The 15,480-nt window shown below is 38.8% G+C and overlaps 1 protein-coding gene, 1 long non-coding RNA gene and 1 pseudogene across 5 annotated transcripts in view; 1 reads left to right on the top strand and 2 right to left on the bottom strand.

The window, feature by feature from the left end:
• Positions 1-11,121, bottom strand: part of LOC109487027 (transmembrane 9 superfamily member 2-like) — a 16,682-nt gene extending 5,561 nt beyond the window's left edge. The window contains exons 1-11 of one of the 4 annotated variants that reach the window (XM_019790958.1): positions 10,804-11,121; positions 9,037-9,104; positions 8,659-8,758; positions 8,109-8,239; positions 7,486-7,615; positions 6,893-7,020; positions 6,022-6,130; positions 5,696-5,775; positions 4,422-4,530; positions 3,516-3,524; positions 1,058-1,190 (exon numbers count right to left, since the gene is read on the bottom strand). In XM_019790958.1, coding sequence (XP_019646517.1) covers positions 1,058-1,190; positions 3,516-3,524; positions 4,422-4,530; positions 5,696-5,775; positions 6,022-6,130; positions 6,893-7,020; positions 7,486-7,615; positions 8,109-8,239; positions 8,659-8,758; positions 9,037-9,104; positions 10,804-10,950 — 1,144 coding nt within the window. In that variant the 5' untranslated portion in view covers positions 10,951-11,121. Of the gene's footprint in view, positions 1-860; positions 994-1,057; positions 1,191-3,515; positions 3,525-4,421; positions 4,531-5,695; positions 5,776-6,021; positions 6,131-6,892; positions 7,021-7,485; positions 7,616-8,108; positions 8,240-8,658; positions 8,759-9,036; positions 9,105-10,803 lie in introns of all 4 variants that reach the window. The other 3 variants (XM_019790957.1, XM_019790960.1, XM_019790959.1) reach the window with 3 other exon arrangements.
• A 3,015-nt stretch (positions 11,122-14,136) lies between these two features.
• LOC109487067 lies at positions 14,137-15,073 on the top strand. Its single transcript, XR_002141230.1, has 3 exons — positions 14,137-14,169; positions 14,810-14,854; positions 15,020-15,073. It is a non-coding gene; the product is annotated as an uncharacterized LOC109487067 (long non-coding RNA).
• A 152-nt stretch (positions 15,074-15,225) lies between these two features.
• LOC109486992 overlaps positions 15,226-15,480 on the bottom strand; it is a 1,523-nt pseudogene continuing 1,268 nt past the window's right edge.

The raw sequence follows: 15,480 nt of genomic DNA, 5'->3' as shown, positions 1-15,480 counted from the left end.
GCCTACGGCGCTCGAGGTCCCCTCAAGCAGTGGGAAGAACCCCCCCATTCAAAATCCTGGCTACGGGCATGGTCATACTTCATTAGTTTTGGTAGAATTCATTTCGTAGCAGATTTACTTGTCATTCTGTTACAGAACGAATGGAAATCTGGAATTTTACAACAACCACTAATATCTGTTGAAGAAAAATTGAGAAGATAAAAACTTAACATGCTGTGCAAGAGGCAGAGGTAAATGTGTATCAGAGGTAAATGTATATGTGCTGAACACCACCAGGACTGTGCACCTAGGAAAAGGTAAGAGAATTGCGGTGAAAGTTTGAGAGCAGTTCATGAGAACCTAACACCAATGTAGACAAGAAAGATGTTTAACGAGGTCTCCATGTGTATAGATGAAACTAAACTTCCTCACATCACATTGGGATAGAACCATTGCACACTGCTTTTAAAATAAACATCAAATATTGCTGTAAAAATTTGTGTTCTTTTAGTTAGCTTGTTGCTTTTTTTCTCAAATAGTATCTTGGCCAATACAGAATTGTTGATTAAGGTTAAAGGTGGCAAGGTTCTATCTCACCTATGACACAGGGCTGGAAATACCACCAGGTAAGTTATTTCTGATATCCACCTGCACCTATGTGTACGTGTACCCTTCACCAGTTTATTATGTACTGAGTATTTGTTACTTAACTTGCCTTACACAGTTAACAGCCTAAAATCCTGATTTAAGATTCAATTAAGAATGGTACCAGCAATAAGTTAAAAATATGGTATTTTGGTAGACTTAAATTTTGAAAAGAGAGAAAATGAGAGGTGCAGGTAAGAAGTATTTCCAGCCCTGTACTCCCACCGTACACGTACCCAAGGTGACGACCACACTCATGATGATCTGACTGCCCGTGCCGAGCAACATGGCGAGCAGCATGGGCGAGCCGGGGGGACGGAACACGTCCCCGTGAACCAGCTTCCAGCCAAACTCCTCCTGCGCCTCTTCCTACGCATGTCAGGGTCACAAAAAATGGAACACGCGTTAGTGGACAAACGGCAAACAGACTTACTGAGTGTTGCGACGGTCATGCTGATGATCTGACAGCCTGTTCCGAGGAACACTGACAACAACATGCCCTTGCGGGGAGGCCTGAACACGTCTCCGTGTACCAGCTTCCAACCAAACTCTTCCTGTGCCTCTTCCTAAATAAAACATAGAGAGAGACAGCTGACATTACAGTTGTGTTCACAAACTGTAAAGCAGCAAAGTGGTTAGCCTGCTCCTAAACCCATGTACACGTACCTAATACATCTGTTAGGTACATAGCTCTAGCAAAGAGTTGGGCTAAGGTTCAATCCATGTTGAAAAAGTGGCCACATGGCTGAACAAGCTATCAAGTCTAAATTAAGGCTTTGATTGACTGATTTATTGATTGATTTATTGATTGATAAGGCTAGTGAAATGGGAACCAAACCTCGTTCAATTGTGGGTTAAGGCCAGGGCTTTCAAGCGTTATGGAGTGATCATAAAATACATTTTGTGAAGAGAGAGAAATGCACGATACCAAAACCTTTATTCAGTATACTATGTCATGTGAAAAGAGCATCCACTAACACCTGTTTATGTCAGTGTGAGGATTTGAAAGGTACATCTACCTCAAAGCTCTTAGCTCTTCAGATCTTTTTTTTAGCAAATTTGTCGCTTCTACTGCCCATATCTTCAGATCTCTTTCAACTCATAACATTATTACACCTTCAATCTCCACAAAACCTTGATATCTTCATGCACTTTTGCCTTCCAGTGACATCAAAGGAAAGAATGCCTTTTAACCTTTACTTGTGCCTGGAGCTGTACAGCCTTTCCTGTGCATATTAAGTCACCAAGGGAGGCAACGACCTTCCAACTTGTCTGAATAAAGACTTACATAAGGACACAACTAATGAGAGAGCTACGGGCTAGATTAGAAAATATCTAGTCAAATGTCGCTGATTTAAATTCCTTAGTTCACACAGGTTTTCCACTGAGACTTCAGCTATTTATTCTACATTCCCCTCAGGGCAAAGCCTTTCTTGTCTTCCTTACTGAAAAACAGTTCTTTGAAGTTCTTCATTAAAAGGGAAGTTTAATGATACCTTTCTTTTGAGTTAAATAGACATCATATATGTACATAGTATATACTGGATTCTGATATGGTATATTCTGGATAACCTTTTATTACCTTTCTCAAAGGTGAAAGGAAACATTGACAGATGAAAAAAAAAAGTACTTAGAGATGTACCAATCTAGTGAACTTTTTCAGAGATTTTTTAGATAGTACTTTGTTCCGGACAGCTGAATTAAAAGCCTTTCAACCATTTGTTTGATTTTATACATACATGTATCTGCCTTGCAGCCATTTGTTTTTTTTCCTATGTCAATGCCCTTAGTTAGATGCCCTCTTTCTCTAAGTAATCATTCTTCAAAAAACTAATTTACTTTGAGCTTTGCTTATATAAGCCGGCAAGTAAGAAGACATAGCCTGGAGAAATTAACACCTAATGAGATCATTAAAAGGTAGATTATGTTTTGGTGAAATGTCCCTGTATCGAGGTTTGATGCACAGAAGCTAACATTGGTTGTGTCCTCGAAATAAGGCACAAATATAAAATCCTTTATTGTAAGCTTAGATAATTTCATTAATGATACCACATTGCATTGTTACAAAGTGCGAACTGAGATGGTGTTTACAATCAGTTACTGTACATGTATGTTTGTGCATACTGGTATCAGAAGATTGACACTGGAAAAAAAAAAGTTGAAAGCTTCTTGCCAAGAGGGTTTTGAATGAAATCCCATTAATATGCAAGAAACATCTTCAAACACGTCAGATGTTGCAAAGATTCCTTTCAGTCTCAGCGTGAAACACTTAAGAACCGCATGTAAAAATAGTCAAAACCAGTTATCACCTGTTAGTACCAGTTTACATCCGCCCAAGTCACTCAGGATTGGCTGAGAGATTTCCATCCAGGCTGGGGTATTGTACATCCATTTACTTTTGCAGAGGTTTTATTTTACAATTTTTTACAAAATATAAAGAGATTTTTGCAATGTTTTAAGTTTGTGGTTGAATCAATTTTCAATACAAATTAGCTATAGATTCGAAACACATATTGACAATTTGCGGTGAAGAGGTCCATGCAAATATTAACCCACTGCGAAAGTTTAGAGATGTACAGTAGCTTTTTTTTACATTTGTATTAGTTGTAGTGTTAGGCAAGCCTGTGCTTCAAAATATCGCACTGTCAGGGGCTGATTGGGTCTCCTCCCTTGACCAAATTGAAAGAGTTGCTAGAAGCGTGATGTGGTCAGACTAAGGTGTTAGCTATATGGGGTGAAGAATAACCTTATACCACGTAAAATATGGGCAGGCAGAGTCTAGTAAAAGCTTATTTTCAGCTACTAACAGCTTGTTATTGACTTCAAGGACTTCTATGCATGCAGGAAGAAGCTTCTAGAAGGTAGCCTGAAAATAGACACGGCACACTTACAGCCTCCAACTGCTCGCAGCATGCGGTGTTCAGGCGACGGACAAGAAAGGAAAGAAGCAAAGGGAAGTGTCGTTTACAGCACAGCAGGAATATTGTATAATACACCAAGCAACGCAGGGTGCCATGCAAAAATCAAATCACACCAGAAAGTCACTTCATGAAATACACCGTAGGAAGTAACATTACAAATTCTACACAAGTATGGTGTGTTTGTCAAAGGCTTCACTGTTAATTAGCCCCAAATCACTGGATTGGGATTCAAATCATGTTTATACAAATTGACTGATTGACGGGTTAGGGAAAATATAGCTTCAAGGTTATATCTTGAAAGGTTTGACTGTTAACTTGCTCAGCAAAGGAATATATAATTACACTCCACTTTAGATGCAGTTACCAGAAAAAGTCATTAAAGAACAGAATTGAGGAATACACAGTTGAATTATTCTGTACGGCAAGACAAGTCTGTATGTTGAACCATAATGCATAAGCTACTGGAATGGACAGTAATAGTTTTTCTGAAATGATTTATGTTTTTCTATGATTTCAGATATTACGTGTGTCTAAATGTTACCTGCTTTATACATGTTATAATGTAATGTTTTTGAGACCACTGGGAAGAATAGCTTGCCATGCTAAATTAGTAAAGTAAAAGTGGATCATAGTCAAATGGAGTGTGAAATGTAATGATTTCAAACAGCTATGGGCATCACTACTGCAGTGTTTGAAATACCCATCTGCAGCCTGCATTTTGCAGAGACATTTTCAACATTGCAGATTGAAGAAAAATTAGGCAACCTGCAATATTGCAGACTGAAAAAATCAGGATAAGGGTTCAATGATGTTTAAGAGCTTTTCTACCACTGCTAATTTGGCAACTTTAAGAAAGAAAGAACATGAGGAACTTACGGCAGACTCCATCTGGTTGTAGCGAGCGATGTCCTTGTGCAGAGTCCTGAGAAGAATCATGGCCACCATACCGGACAGGAACAGCACAATCACCAGAGAGTTCATGATACTGTGGGGAGATGAGTTCACAGGTTAACACTTCCATTTCCTACAGATGAATATGATAATAAATGCATAAAGTTTACCTTCGCATATAGTCTGCTCTGTTACTTGTAAACACATTCATACATACCAATGGTGACAGGAGTCTAAATCCCTCCTGCTATAAAATTGCAACATGATGTAACCCAACACTAGTTACCATGGTGACAGATGTCTGGTTCAGGTCATTGACTTTATTGGTTTGGAGAAGAGGAGGAAACAAAGCAAAAACAATATTTTTCCTTCGGTAAATATAATAAATATAGAATACTAAAAAATGTATTCCATATCAACTAAAGATTGCCTAATGGCTGAAAGGTTGGAGTGAGATCTGACACATCGGAGGGCTGGGACTGAGGGTGATGTGTTGTATTTCATTTTTGTCATGCCCACCAGAGAAAACATACATTTCAATGCAAAATGTGCCAAAATTTAGTGTCCCTGAACAAATACAACATTAATTCCAACGTCTGAATCTGGTATTCAAACGGCCTAGTGGTTAGGCTGGGAGACAGGATTAAAAGGTCAAGGGTTCAATTCTATTTGTGTCCTACAGAAAGGCACTTATCACAACTTTCCTCACTCTGCCCAGATGTAAATGGGTACTTGACTTTTGTTCAGTAGGCAAAAAGCAATGGAAAACGAGGGATGACCTTTACAATGCACCTGCATCTATCTTCTATACCCTTTACAGCATTAGAAATAACCATCTGCTGTCTGCAATATCGCAGAAGAACAATTTAGCAGCCTGCAATTTTGCTGACTGAAAAAAATCAAGCTAGGGGTTCAGTGGTGTTTAAGAGCTTTGGTGTTTACTACTTACTCTATAATATAAGACTAATTCTGTATGTAAAAATTTTTGCTAACATACAATTTTGTATATTCCATTGCTTTTAGATTCCAACTTTTAAATGTGTACTTGCATAGAGTATTTCCGAATTGCAGAACAAATTTTTGACACTCTTGACACTGAAAAAAAAGCATTTCTACCACTGCTTTAGAAAGTTAGATGCACATCTATGCAAATCCATAAAGGTCTGGTCTGACAACTTACGGGGTATTTCTCTATGTGGTTGGACCAATAAACTTTGATAAATTTCCATCTTTACCGACATGTAGAGCAGACTACTGACCTGAACCACTGGATGTTGGTATGAGGCATGGAGTCCAGAATATAGTCCCAGCGAGATGCCCACTTGTGCCCATTTTGTTTCTGTTAAGGTAAAACAATAATGCAAAAATAAATCACACAAAAACATCATATTCCATTGTGCTTATTAAACTTTCTTGTTAGCTTCATGTGTTGATTACCTCTAACACAACATTAATCTGTGTGTGCGTGAGGAGCCCTCTTACATTCCAGCTTTGAACAACAGATCTAACACCTTAGGTCTAACACCAAGTATGATAGTCCAAAAGAGCCCCCTTGCACATCTCACAGGTATTGCAGACAACTTACCACAAACTCCACTGAGTAAGTGTAGTTGAACTTGGTGGTTTTGTCGAACTTGCCGGGCAGTCCGAGGGGCCGGTCCTCAGGGCACTCACCAGGTCTGGGGTGATTAATACTGAAAGGGAAAAGCAATCAGGCATTAGTCAACTGTTAATCTTATTCACAATGGTTTTATGTTCTCCATTTTTAAGGTGACCACATCAACATCATCACACAGCTAATATCTGTTCCAACCCAGCAGATTTTAGAAGCCCAAGCATTTTCTAAATCTAAATTGGGGGGGGGGGGATTTTTTCCCTTTCATTCCTGTTTTTTTTTTTAAGATCAAAATAATCCATGATTACAAAAACAACAGAACTCTGTAAAATGGAAGGCCTTGACATGATCTGGGTTGGCCATAATTACAAAACCTGCTTGGCTGGTTCTGTATTATACATTTAAGACACATTATGGGAGGGTCAGAGTGGAACATATTGTTGTAAAGGATAGGTGTGGTTTAATAGTAGATTGACTGCTCCAGATCCATCACCAACCTAAGTGTTGGGAGTGGTAAGAGACAAGGTTGCAAGAAGGTCCTAAATTTGTGACATTTTGTAATGACATGCCCTACATATATTGTACATATCACTTCAGCAGAACGTCTCATACAAGGTCGTACTCACATATATAAAGTTAACATCCCATCTGTAGTTTCCAAATATTGTGTCGGAAAAGGTATCGTCTGCAACAGGCAAAATTCTGATGCAACACTGACCAAAAATCCAACGAAAACCATGAAAAATTGGTGTTTTGCACCGGCACAGTAAGTTCTGCTGATGTGCCACATTGTACCATGTAGCAATGTAGTATTCTTGAGCAATACAGTTTATTCCTGTACCTTTTTGGCTCCAGCTTGGCAGACAGCAGCCTGGCCCCAGGCCAGTTCTCTCCCTCCCCATCGTTATAGCTGATGAAGATGTCCACATGGTTGAACAGGTAGTAGGTGTCCTTCTCATTGTACAGGGGCTAATGCAAACAGGAAAACCATTAACCTTATGTACAGTAACCACACTTCAAGGTAGAGCTGAAAAATCTTGATACAATGAATGATGTCGCTGTGTGCATTTGATTTTTACATGTTTCTCACTAGCATACAATACTAAGTTTTGCTCTGTATGCAAGTTTAGAAATGGCATACCACAATTCAAAATCGGTAAGTCAAAGTTCCAAAACCTGAAACAAGTTAGAACTGATCTTAAAAATACTGGTGTGTTTCTGTTGCAAATTTCAGGGTATCCTAACATCATATTTGAGGTAATGTCCTCTATAAAATCATGTTAAGATGGAATAATTAACTGCAGAAATTGTGGTGCAGTGGCACCCCCACACAAGACAAACAAACCTAAAAAATTCTGTGTTGTTTCTACTAGAACTTCTACTAGTTCAAGCAGCTTGTTATTTTCAGTGCTATGACGTTGTAAACCTTCTTACATTGATGACGCAGGCATCCTTTGGTGTCCCCTTCTTGGTAACATAGCAGCCTACAGGGAAGCCAGGGTTACAGTACTTCCTGTCCCCCTCCACATCATAACACCATGTCACAGGCATGTTGTCAATGATCCTGACAAAGTACAGAGAGAAACTTCGATTTACAATTTTACCTTTTCACAACAAACCACACTAAAAGTTATATCTGGTACGAATACTTGAATAAGACAAGTATATCATACAAAATAAACTGGATACAGTCAGGTTCCAAACAGCTGTATTTTATCAGTAAGCTGTGAATGAAATACACTGGTATAGACTTGTTTATCTTGTACAATGTATTCTTAGGTACTGGATGTATGCAGAACAATTACCTTCTGCTCTTTCTAAAGTGGACCAGATACATAACATGAGGACACTTTTATTTTCAATGTCAATGTTAGAAAACCAATTGTACAAAGTTTCATCACTTAAGTGTCAGATCATGGAACTAGAAAAGGTTGATCAGATTGAAAAATTATTTATGTCCCTTCCAGGGGACCTCCCAGAAAAAGTCAAGGGTCGGCAGTTTTTTCTAGGGTCGCTCGAGAAACAGGAAACACAACATTTTTTTTCCTAGGCCTTACCAGTGGTGTTGGTAGTTCTGAAGGACGCCCCTCTTCAAGAAGTTCAAGTTCTTAGTCTGGTCTGCATTGTTGACCTCGTAAGTCTTAGCTCCGCAGAGGTCACGGCATTTCTCGTCTTTCAAAAACGTTATCTGTGGAGAAGGGTGGATAAAAACATGGCTCCTGAAATGGTCCCATGATGACAAAAGTACTGTATTTCAAGTTTAAGATAGGACTCATGCTTTGTACCTTAAAGTATTATGTTGCACCATTTGTCTGAGTCTGAAATAGAAATGTAGTACACGACTACACGTATAGTATATATCTCTCCTATTAACTTTAAATTCATCTTATCATTATATTTTCCATATACCAATTGTATACAGTTTTGTTATTTATATTTCACTTGATTATGTTGTGTTGTATGGACTCTAGGAAGAATAGTGTCAATGTAACCTACACTAATGGAGATCCCAATAAAACAAACAAACATGCATGTAAGGTATCTGATTTTGGACTCAGACACATCCTGCTTACAAATTATTATTGAGAATGAAATAAAAACACTGACATTGTACATGGAAGGGCGGATCCTGTCTCCAAACAGAACTTGTCCCAGGTTCTCGGTCGGACTCTTGGCCCACTCCTCAGATGGAACACAGAAGTCAAACCTGCCAGAAAGAGATAAACAATCCAGTTATACATAATATTTACCTTAACAAAGAAAAATATGTTTCTGTGCTGCTTGTGTGGGTGTGTCTGTAAATAGCATGACTCTAGAAGTTGAGGACAAACCCATATGATATTTGGTATGTCGGTACATGTACATGGTGTCCAAAAACTTGAAAATGGAAGGACAAATATGACAATTAAGTTTTTGTCTTGTTAAATTTTACATGTATTTATAAATACATGTAAAATTTAACAAGACAAAAACCAATTTTCCTACCTGTCATATTCGTATGGGATGATGCTTTCCACCGAGTCCAGTCTGTTCACAAAGAGCTCCACTTTACTCTGCAATGAAACGTGACAACTTAATTAGATACCATTCACTAATCATTGTGTTGTCACACAGCTTCAGTGTGTATGCTCGCCATTTCTACCTAACATCATGTCAACAATAATTTCTTTGCAAGTTTTTTTGTAATTCTAGGAGAGGAACTCTTCCCATTTTGGATACAATATTATACTGGCAGTTGTCAGCTCCCTTAGACTAGAGTATTACTATCAATCCTTAGCTTAAGCCTTGATTAGTCCTCAAAGATGTTTATCACTTGCACTCTCACTGCCACGTCATTATTAAATTATAACAAAAATTTTAATATTTGACATTGAATGATTGAGTGGCACACAAGGATCTATACACACTATAGACTATATGACGTGGCCACATACATGTGTATAGCCTTGAGGCACACACATCAGGTAACAATAGTACTAGTACTCAGTAATAGGCATCTCTGGGAAAACCTGTTTTTCTACTACCAGTACGTCATACTATCATAGTTTCCGAAGTCAGACTACTTAAGGTGGAACAGGTTTCTTTACTGGCCGAGGTACATATCTAGTGCAGTGAAAGTCATTTACATAATCGCAAAGAAAATTATTCAAAGTTGTAAACCCTTAATTTTAGAAAAAAACTGTGTTTGTATGACATGACAGTGATGCTTATCATTTCGTCATTGAACTTATTTTTTAACTTCAACTTCAATTTTAAGCACCCTTTCGACTCTTAACATGATATGTCATATGTGACACTAGTTCGTAGTATGAGATTGTTGTAACAATTACTAACATCATCAAATCCTATATCATATTTTATGTGCATTGAATCTAGTCATGATTCATGATTGCCAATGGCATACAGTAAATCACTGCTATACAAATACATTGGTCTTGGTGGTATATTTGGAATGAAATGTAACATTACCACAACATTTTTTTGCCACCTGCACAAATCCATCATTTGATAATATAGACTACATGCTATGGGACTCAAGACTACATACTACGTGATACTTCATCAATGGTACTTAAAATCACTTTAGTAGTCTATCCATTGTTTTTACATTAAAACTTGTCTTGAAACAGACACATTATTAACAGCCTGGGTGTGTTGGGTTCTTGTACACCCACATAATTTCAGAAGTGGATAATTTGTTTTACCTTTTTTTACCTGTACATTAATAAAACAAAGTTAAGAAGCTATCCAAGCAAGTTGACAAGGACAAAGATTAAGCTAAATGTAGGATAGACCACCATAGCAGACAAAAAGATACTTATTAAGGAAAATATTATGTTCCAAAACTCTAACTGCCCCCCTCCCCACCCTTTTTCGTGGTGTAAATGACGTACACAGCTAGCATTAGCAACCATTTTCTAACATGCCCTCTGGCGAATATGATGTGGCCGGTGGGACAGGCCATGCAGACATTTACCGACTGGAATTTGGTCTGCTAACATTTTCAAGGTTCCTAATTGGTTTGAGTAAGAAAATTTATGTCGACAAGGGTTCGTACAAGACGATCTGCATGTTGCCTTGGCAAAATTATATCTATACGCTCGTGCTATATGAGTAGTTGACATGATAATTTTTACACAACTAAAGCATTATGTCAAGAACATCGACGTCTCACGCAAAAATATCAGAAAGACTGCCACTTTTGACGAAGAATAAATGTGACACAAATGCAGAAAGCTGGAGGTAACTTACTCTACATTCTCCCTGTTCAAGCTTTTCCTTGTTTGCCTCGTCTCTTGGATCGCAGTAGCTCACAGGTGCCAGACCCGGCAGGTAGAAACCCCTCACTTCCACCGCCAAGCACACGGCTAAAACGACAACAGCCGACCTTAAATACATCTTGACTAGTACTAGAGACTTTTCGTTGCCTCCTGGTCGCCTTGTTACGTACGGAAAGGTGAAAGTTTCGGTTGAAAGTTGGGGTGAAACGTGGAAGTCTTGTCCGGAACGTGTCCCCGAGCAGCTATGGCGGACACGTCATTCACGCGCACTGCATGATGGGAAGGAGAAGGGCGGGGTCGTTTGAACACTTGTTGTCTGGTCATAGATCCCATGGTCTGGTGAGATCTTATCTCCAAGCAGATGTGGCGTTATGGTTCCGGCTCATTTCTGATCGTTAGGCCATGTTGATTTGATTATATGGATGACATCCGCGCGCGCATGAATTTTCGGCCGTTTCCAAAAAAAAAGTTTTCAACCATACTGTAAATCGTACAAAATAGTTGCAAAATGAGCAAAAATATACCATAAGTTACAAAAAAAATTAATAAAAACTATACCAAAGTCGTAGAATGCCAAAATCAAACGAAAAAAAACGAAATTGTAAAGAAATGAACTTGAAGACTAGATTATTCGCCAAACCATATTCTGTGCCATTTGCTCAACCATCATGACCACGTAGATTTCATAATGAAAAGAACTTTTTTTTTTTTGCAAAACTTTTTTTTTATTCGCACGCGCGCATCAGTTTTGGGGCTCCCGGAGGATGTCATCCATATAATCAAATCAACATGGCCTTATCTGAACACATGACATTCATGATTGTGCATCTCGTCTTTCACAGTTGCATTCCTCCATTTTTTCCTGGATGCCTAACCTTACCCTTCTGTCATTCGGGAAAACAATAGTGTCTCAGTAGAATATGGATTATCAATATCAAGGTGAATAGCATAACTGTTATAATAACGTTAGCGTTACGTACGTTAATTACATGAAAAAAAAACAAGTTCATCGTAAAACCATGCCCGAAGACAGTAACCCTGTCAGACCCTGCTTCCCAGAGACTAAGTCAAACTGATGTTAGTGAAAACTTGGGTAAATATCGGAAAATAAAATAACGGTTAAACAACAGTTCCGAGATCTCATACCTCCATGAAATATGGGCTTGACATGTAACGTTAACAATGTAAATTTCTTCTTTAATTATGCAAATGACGTCTACATTAACATGATATATATACATCGTGATGTTAACTTTTGATTAACTTCCGTATGTCCCAAGTATGAAATTCCCATCGTTTGCCACTAAGGAGTCATAGAATTTTCAGTAACGTTAGGTTTGTGGTAGCTGTAGATGTAACATAACTTCTCAACAAATGTGTCACTCTTTTCACCGTGCTATTTCTGTGATCCGTTGTCAGTTTTTTTTGTGATAAAGTGACGGCGTTTGGCCGTAGTTTTAATTTGTTTGGCCGAATATGAATAAAAAAATTACACAGCCTCAGGGAGGAAAACAGGAAAAACCACACGCCTTCACAGCCCGGAGTTCTATTAGTACCGCGGGCCTAAAACAGGGGTCACACAGTCGACGGGATTCAGCCGTATTATTGGTCGTCGAAAGGTCGACGATCTTAAACAAAATCGTCAGAGAGTTGAGCTAATTTTTCTCTAAGCTAGCACATCGAATTGGTGACCGGCGAACATCGGCCGAGTCCCGAAAACCACTGGATAATCGAGGAGCTTTCGTCCTTGGGATAATCGAGAGAGCTCCGGGCGTATTACTGCCGAAAACTGTGTCGATTTGAGCTCGCAGACTCGTTGGCCGACCGATCGGTTTTCCTTCTGTGTGACCGGGGGTATAAGAGAAACAACCAACATGTTGGTCCTCATGAGGGCAGCCAATCTTCTATCTCTCCTACTGATGATGACGTTACAACAGGCTGCTTCTACAGGTAGGCATCTATTGCTTAACTTGAGTTAAAAGTCGATGGCACTTGAACCAACCACAGCAACACATTGCAAGCTAGCAACGGTTTGATGTAACAGTCAAGAAAGTGACCACAGCTGGAGACATGCGATTACAGGCCTTCCCAGATTTCAAGCCAACAAGAGATATAGTCGAAGGTTTCAAGATTCTACAGCTGACTCATTAGCCATTTTAGATATCTGCATTACGCCCATCGTTCTTTATTAAAATAGAAAATGAAGGGCGTAGTGCAGATGTCTCCAACTTGAACTTCGTTGACAATTTAGCACGGTGTGAAACAGCCGTTTCGCTATTTTTCTCTGTGTACCAATTGCAAACTAAGTCATTGAACTAACTCCAGAGGAGAAGTATTGTGAAGTACCAGATTGTGGTCACAGGCAGATGTCTAATTCAAATATATACAATACACACAGAGACAGGCCACTGATGGATGCAAACGAATACGTCAAGTTCATTTTTTTTTAAATCAAATCTGTTTCTCTTATTGCATTCAACAACCAACGTTTAACCGAAGGTTTTTTTCTTTTAAGTAATCCAGAGAGATCGACCTAAGAAAGACACTTAGACGATTATGATATGGTCGAAGTGATGCATATCAGACGTCATTATTAGAAGACTTGAATACCGGTTTCACCAATCATAATTAACGTTAATCACATTGGTGCCATTAAGAAATAAAGCAGATGGCACAACATACGCGGTGAAGCTATCTGGTGGAAATAAACGTACGGCATGGTCGAGCAATGTATAATATATTGATTGATAAAATGCTTAGATAGTGGACAAGTGGACACTGCAGCTGGCATACCTTGACAATAAAGATAATTTGGGCCGGCTGAATCCGTTGATCTCCCTGCATTCATTTGTGGTACTCAATGCATATGGCAGGACATAATTGCAGGCTACGTCACAGAGAAACTTTCCAGTTCACCGTATACGTAGTTAGCTTAAAACTGATTACAGCTAATTGTGGATGATCGGTCTAATTAATACTTTAATCATGGGTCCCTATGCATTCATTTTGTAATCATTCGCAATAATGACAGTGATGATAGAAATTGTCACATTGTCTTTCACGTCTTTCAGTTTCATCCATTAAAGTTTCATAAAGGTCACATATTTGTGATCGCCTGTTGGAGGAGGGTCATTGAATGATTAAAACATACCAACTCCATCGTTATTGTCCACTGTATTCAGAGAACTCCACATTCCTCAAGAAGCCTGACGTTCTTCGTCTGCATGAAGACCTGTTTGTGAGGAGCGGCTACGACTCCTATATCCGCCCCATCAGAGACCCCAATGGACCCACCAACGTCACACTAGATCTGGCACTGGCCAACATCATAAACCTGGTGAGGGAAAGTGTGATTTATTTACTTATATATTTTTGTTAATGAAGATTTTCCACATTTGTGGAAGAATTGACATAACAGGTGATTATCACCTCTTCAAGATGTCAACTCAGAGATCTAGACCAGACTGTAAGGTTAGTTGAACTACTTAACCGGGAACGTCCCCTATATATATACTCTTTTCGATAAGTGTGGTGAGTTCTTTAACGTGCGTGGGATGTAGCTCTCCCTAATACGGGACCTCCGTTTAACGTCCTATCTCAGGGACGTCCCTGACCGAAGCTAGATACACATGAGTGAAGTGAGGAAAGTCGTGTTAAGTGCTTCCAATGGCACAAATCAGTGGCATCGGGTAGCTACATAGGATTCTAACCCGGGACCTCTTGGGTCTGAGCCACCATGTCTTGCATACGTCTATTAATAATATTACTTAACGTTATATTTGACAATTATTCAGAAAATGTGGCCTCTTGCTTTACTGTTGGACACTATTCTCTTGCTCTTGCTCAATGAATACGACATCGGTCTTCTTGTACAACAACAGGATTGTTTCATTCCTTCTTGCAAAATCTAATTTTATGTTTTAACCACGTGCACATCCGTTCCATTAAAAGATTCACTTGGTATTTTTTTTACACAGGACGAGAAGAACCAGGTTCTGACGGCAGAGGTCTGGTTAAGACTGGTGAGTTTGCAACATTTTTTATTAAACCTACATTTGTATTACATAATCAAGTTATGCATTTGACATATATCTATATATACTGTACAAGTTCATGGTTTGAATCTGTCCTCCACTGCTCTATGATGATCTGTTGCTTACCTTCTTGTGCACTTCACGTTGTTCCAGAAATGGACTGACGAGTTTCTGACCTGGAATGTGAGTGAGTACGGTGGGATAGAGACCATTGCAACACAAGCCGAGAATATCTGGAGACCAGACATGTTCCTTTACCACAAGTAAGCATGACGTTACGTTATTGTAGTTATATGAACATTTTCATCCTTTTTAGATGCGCATGTGTCTTGACTAGATGTATGGGACTAACAAAAAGATTACGCATGTCTTTCATACCTTGCGTCGTAAGAGAGCAATGTGATATTATGACATAACGTTACATGCAAGTCGAACAATGTATCAAACTTTCTACAACTATTTGAACATCAAAATACAATCATCTTGACTATTACCTGTTGATTTGATTCTGATTTAGCTATTGATTATTACATTCACTGTCGTGTTACGTCTTTGATACGTTAGAGAGATTAAGAATTGTCATTGGATGTTTTGGTACTGAAAAAAATGACGAT

Source organism: Branchiostoma belcheri, unplaced genomic scaffold (assembly GCF_001625305.1).
Source record: "Branchiostoma belcheri isolate BF01 breed outbred unplaced genomic scaffold, Haploidv18h27 scaffold85, whole genome shotgun sequence".
Taxonomy (NCBI): domain Eukaryota; kingdom Metazoa; phylum Chordata; class Leptocardii; order Amphioxiformes; family Branchiostomatidae; genus Branchiostoma; species Branchiostoma belcheri.
Note: the sequence above shows the minus strand (reverse complement) of the source record. Positions and strands in the feature narration are given on the sequence as shown.